The sequence below is a fragment of the Chaetodon trifascialis genome, chromosome 20, assembly GCF_039877785.1.
Source record: "Chaetodon trifascialis isolate fChaTrf1 chromosome 20, fChaTrf1.hap1, whole genome shotgun sequence".
In the NCBI taxonomy this organism is placed as follows: Eukaryota; Metazoa; Chordata; class Actinopteri; order Chaetodontiformes; family Chaetodontidae; genus Chaetodon; species Chaetodon trifascialis.
The window spans coordinates 2871495-2877500 of record NC_092075.1 but is presented as its reverse complement, the minus strand read 5'-3'; the positions used below and the strand labels follow the sequence as shown (position 1 = coordinate 2877500).

Sequence of the window (6006 nt, the reverse complement as noted above, 5' to 3'; positions counted from 1 at the left end):
TTAAACAACAGACAGCTTGATTTACACAGTAACATGAAGCTAGCAGCAGCTAGCACCCGTTAGCCTAGTCTGTTGACTTGTCACTGCTTTTAGATGTTGTCTTTTGCCATGTCGTTTTGTCCCTTCTCTTCACATCAAATGAAGTAATGAAGTAACTTTACTTACTTACTTTAAAACGGGTGGAAAAAAAAGACCTGAAAATCCTCATATGCTGCATGTTTTGGCTGAATTTAAAAGCCATGAGGGGCACTAAATCAAGGGACATTTGGGAGCTGAACGAGCCGACTTATTGCTGAGATGAGCCAAATAATGTGGCTCTCTAAAAAGAGCACAATTCCCAACAGCAGTGCAGCAGGGCCACAGTCTGATGACCTGTGTCAGAAATGATTACTCCCATTGTGATGTTGGCCTGAACTTGGTAATTTAAAGGAAAATTCACACATGCTGTAATTATGAGGTACTTGACATTTCTCTAACCTTCTTTAAAGACTGAATAATGTGAATAGCAACAACCACGTGTGACTGCAGATCCGTCTATTGTCACCCTGAAACAGAAGCCAGGCATACAGGCTTCTTTTCTCCATGACTTGAATAATTTCAGAGGTGTGAGCGGCATCAAAAGCCAAGAATTAGAGGAAGAAAAGCAGCATCTTAAGGAAAAGTACTGTAAGTGTGTGTGCTGGAGTTTTTAGGGCCACATTTGCTCATCAAACCCAATGGAGACAAACAGAAATAACCACCTCTGTCATTTCTCCGAGCTAATTTTATCTCACCTCAGTATTGTTACGCAATGAAACACTCAGAGCCCCTGCCTCTCTCACCAGCACTCCAACATGCATACATTATGAGGAGACAGGGTGAGTAAGCATGACACTCGCTGACACTCTGGCCGTGTGTTCGAAAAGGCAGCAGAGCTTCAACATGACAGGTTACCTGCAGGGCAGGTGGGAGTCAGGCGGAAGGCTGGATCTGGGTCTAAGACCTGGATTTTTTTAACCTCAGCATGTAACAAACCTCTAATGCAATCTTTCGCATTCTCCGTATTTAACTTTTTAGCCAAAAAGCAAATATATGACATATCTGGAAAAACCTCAGCATTAAAAATGAGTGTGAAAGTTTCTCTTTGAGCTTTGAAATGTACCATTAAAAATAATAATGTCAAATAATATCTTTAAATCAAAGTCCACTTCCATTTCTATGATTTCATGATTTTCAGGCTGTGAGACGTCATTGAGAAAGCTAATAGGTGGACTGTGAGATAGGCCAAATTATAATTCAGTCAAGTCAGTATATGAATATGTGTGTTGTAACATTTGCAGCTTTTGTTGCTTACTTTGATTCAATACAGCATTTAAAAGGATTGAGATTTGATGAGCAGATGGGTGCCGGAGCGATTACTTGATTAATCGAACAACAAACAAACTGAATATTAAATTGTTGTGACTAACTCAGACGGTCTGTGTCTGTCTGCTGTTTGCTGCTGAGCAGGTAGCGTACAGTAGATCTGTACGCTACCTGCATTGACGTTTTTGCTCCATCCTCCATGCAGCTTCAAGCCCCACCGGTTTCAGAAGCAGAGCCCTTTGCGTGCCTTATCGTGTTAACTTGTTCAGATTTTGCTAATTTGGTCATTTTCCCTTGATATTTGTGGTTCTACCATGGTAGGTTGTATTGCTGATGTACGATCAGGAGTCTGCACAGGTTGTTTTACTTTGAAAATGTACCAGATTCACCGCACCGCTCCTGCGTCTGACTTCCTGTCTGGCTCGATCTGCTCTGTGCAGATTGACGCATCGGCCATCAAAAATAGCCTCGACTTGTACTCTCGGCGGAGCAGAGTGATCTGCCTCTGAAATGGAGATGCAACGCACCCAGTGGAATCGCTCACCATAGAATGGCTCATTGTTTATCAGTCTGACCACAACTATAGTTTTGTGGTTCACTCTCACGGCTCTCAGCGTTGTTTTTGGCCGCAGCAGGCAGCTGTTTTCAGAGAAAAAGCTGTAAAAACCTCACTGTGCACCACCTGCAGAGCAGCAAACAACACATAGACAGAAGCTGGTGAAGCTACAGAGCCAGATATTTCCCTCAGGAGCTGGTGGAGACCAAAAACGGAGCTAAAAGTGAGCAAATATTAAACCTAATTCATCATGTGGACACAAACACAACTCTGCATTAATGATCATGATCTGTAACTGCTGGAGGTGATAATGAGCTACTATTTGCTCATTTAACTTAAAAGGCGACGATATGTCAAAGCTGTGTTCACAACTTGTTTCTGCTGTCCCCAAGTGGCCAAAATGTCACCTACTGCAGGTAAATCAGTAATAATAAAGTCAAGACTCTAAACTAAAATAAGCCAAGCAGCAAAGAAGCTGCAAGTGGGCAACACACACACACACACACACACACACACACACACACACACACACACACACACACACACACACACACACACACACACACACACACAGACACCCAGCACATAACCAAAAGTGACAACAACAGCAAAGCAGCAGTGAAGCTCTGTTATCAGTGAGGGCAGCTGCTGCTACTCCAGCATCTCCATTGTCTTTAACTTATCACATCCCACACACACACGGCTGGAGATCCCCGCCACCACCAACCAGCCTGTAAAATAAAACATCAACACAAGAACTGAAACCATCCGCAGCTCTGAACTTGCTTTTTTTTCCTCCAGAGCTGTGGAATAAATGTTCCTGTGAGGCAAACGTTGCAGAGAGATCCTCTCTACCCACGCACAGCCTGACAGAGACATTGAGTCCACTTTGCATCTACCCACTGTGTCACCCGTAGCCTCTCCAGTCTCTCTCAATTTGTCTGCGTCCTGTTAGGGGCCAAATATCCTCAACCTCTCCGTTTCTGCTCTCTTATTTCAGGACACACCTCGTTAGATTAGCTGGAGCTGAAGGGCAGCAGCCGCAGCAGCGTTATTCTGTGACTTCTCCACTTAAGCTGTGTGCCACTCTGATTAAAGCCAGCTGATGATGAGGGAGCTTAATTCCGACACATCAGCTTTTCCCTGATATTAGGCCTGTTTGTCCCTAATTAGTCTCTGGGCTGAGAGGGGAGGAGGGGGGCACCCAGAAGCGCTCCTGGGCTCATGCAGCCCATCTTCATGCAGAATCGGACTGCTGGCCCCTGCATTTAAATAAGTCAGAGGGTGTTAAAGTGGGAAAAAAAAAAAGCCATGCACGGGGCAATTCTCATGATTTGGGTTTTGCATGGGCTCATTTAAGATGCAGGAGCGCTCCGGAGCAGCGCGCGTTTTGTTTTGAAGGGACGGAGCTGCATCCATCACCGCAGACCTCCATCCCGCACGCTGGGTACGGGTAGGACGGGGTCAGGCTGCATGCAGGCACGAGACTCGGAAAAGCGGAATAGAACAGCGGCTTACTTGCCAAGCTCCTCGTACAGCTGGTATTCATCTGTAAAACGTGTACAGGTAGTCGTTGCCATGATGTTTCCTCCTCGGACGGGTGCGGGAGTCCGGACTGCACGGTGCGTCGCTGCGGACGGGAGGACCTCGGGCTCAGTCTCCGCCCACCTCAGACCTCCGGACGGTTCAGCTGAAGCCAAGCGCACACACACACGCACGCACACGCAGGCAGGCACGCACACGCACGCACGGCCCGGCGGACGGCAGTGGGCTCTCCGCTCTGCCGGGCGGGGAGGACGGACCCCTTAAATACCACACAGACTGGAAATGTGAGCTCACCACATGACGTGTTCCTCAGGGAGAAAAAAGGAAAAGAAATAAAGAAAAAGTGAAATCAGAGGCGCTGATTGAAGAGCGCGGGGCCGCGTTTGATTACACATTCCCATAAATCATATAATGAGGAGACGCCCGCGGCCGGTGATCAAATTACCTCACTTGAAGCGTCACGGGGCTGCCGGTCTGAGGCTATTTACAGGCTTTCTGGAGGAAGCCCACACTGGATAAAGACTGCAAAGAAGATTTAATGCAGTTCTTCTTGGTGCACTTCCGTGATTGTGTAGAACATTTTGACTGCACGCAGCATCTGTGTGAACCTGCTGACTTATAAAAATATAATACTTTCATTTTGGCAGGGCCGGATTAACCTGGTGGGTGGCCCCAGGGCAAGCATGTGCAGGTGGCCCCCTCTGACCCCCCACATCCCCTCAAAATTCCCACCAAGCACATGCGATGACAGGGCAGCTCCATTACCCTCACATAAACTAGAACCAGTAAGATTTCATGGCCGGTCAGATCAGCATTTAAAGGGCTAGTTTGAAAATAAGCGTTTGACACAGCAGCTAGAGGCAAACACTGCAACCTCACAGTGATGACAGCATTCAGGAAGTCAAGGTGCAAAGAAACAGTCCATCACATAACACCACAGACACAAACTGTGCAGAGAATCCAGTGAATTTTCAAAATAAAACACCCTGTGCACAATGCCAATCCTACATCAACTGTAAAGGCAATTAAAACAGACCAAAAAGAAGCCTACAGAGCCTACTTACCCAAGATGAAATGACCAAATCAGCGAAATCTGAGCAAGTTAACACAATCAGGCAGCTGAAACGCTCCTGGGGGGGTTTGAATCCGTGTGGAGGACAGAACGAAAGTCACGGAGACGCACCCCGTGGAGTCTCAGCAAGAAAGCAAAAATACTGTTCCTGTTAAGTGAAGTTCCAGTAAAATGTTCAACCCAAATCAGTTACTTGTACTTTACTTCACTATTTCCATTTTCTGCTACTTTACACTTCTTCTCCACCACATCTCAGAGGCAAATATTGTCCTTTTCACTTCACTACATTTGTCAGCCTCAGTAACTAGTCACTGTCTGGTGAAAACCATGTATCTGCAGATGTGTTGAATGTCTGTTGAGTTCTTCCTTTATGTCTGGAGAAAACTCTCCTCTTCCTCAGCTCAATAAACTCTTCAAAAAGCCTCTTGGATCAGCTGAAAAAGCGTCGTCACAAAGCTGAAAACAGCCTGTTTTTCTGAGCTCATCAAACTTTTTGGAGATGCGTGGTTCTCACAGGACGCCGCGCTGCAAACATGTGATGATCTTATAAAACATGAAGCATTGATGAAGATTAAAGCAGCAACAGGATATAAAGGAGTTCGATGAGCTGAAACATCTACAGCAGGAACATGAATCCACAGACAGCAGAGAGAAACACTGACAGGAAACACTTTGCTGATACAGAGTACTTTTACCAGAATACAAGTTTGAATGCAGGACTTTTACTTGTAGTATTTCACAGTGTGGTATTAGTACTTTTACTTCAATAAAGTATCTGAATACTTCTTCTACTGCTGTTTCTGTTATCTGACATTCAGCTGTGGACGCTGTGAAATGTCACCTCTGGCCTCCAGCTGAGGAGGAGTCTTGCATTAAGTGCCTCTTCCTCCACTGTCTTTCCATCTTTCCGTCTTCCTCTCATCACGACATCCTTCTTTCCATATGACGAGCGGGAAGATGGACGACCGAATCGATGAGTTTAGGGATGGCTGAGGAACAGGAGGTATTAATGCACTTTACACAAACGGATGCAGAGGAAGAAAAGTGCAGCTCCACAGAGCTGTGAGGACAGAGACGCTTCCTTCGTCGTCCGGCTGCTGGTCTCTCACTGAGAGTGAGCGATCACAAAGAGAAGATGAGGACAGTTACTAAAAAATCTGAGGAGCGAGGTCAACTGAGTTCATCATCTGTTATTAATGTCTTATTTATCACTAATTAGTCATTTCTAAGCATCATCTTCGTGTTCTCTCTTATTAACAGCTTCTTACTGATTCCACACTGCATTTAAAGCTTTATTAGCAAAATGATTATTCCTCATTGTCCTCTTAACGATCAATGAAACCTGAATATTGATTTATTAAAATACAAAAGCCATTAGTGACAAACTACCTTTAAATATACCACTGATGGAGTACTGTACTGAAGTATAACTCTGAGGTACTTGAGTATTACCATTTTCTGCTACTTCAAACTCAGAGGGAAATACTGT

General features: G+C 45.2%; 1 protein-coding gene across 2 annotated transcripts in view; it reads right to left on the bottom strand.

Annotated features, from left to right (window-relative positions):
• The window catches only part of LOC139348846 (calcium/calmodulin-dependent protein kinase type II subunit beta), a 39850-nt gene extending 35946 nt beyond the window's left edge, over positions 1-3904 (bottom strand). The window contains exon 1 of one of the 2 annotated variants that reach the window (XM_070989213.1): positions 3419-3904. In XM_070989213.1, the coding sequence (XP_070845314.1) occupies positions 3419-3480 (62 nt within the window). In that variant the 5' untranslated portion in view covers positions 3481-3904. The remainder of the gene's footprint in view (positions 1-3418) is intronic. The other variant, XM_070989214.1, reaches the window with a different exon arrangement.
• Between the last annotated feature and the right edge of the window lie 2102 nt (positions 3905-6006).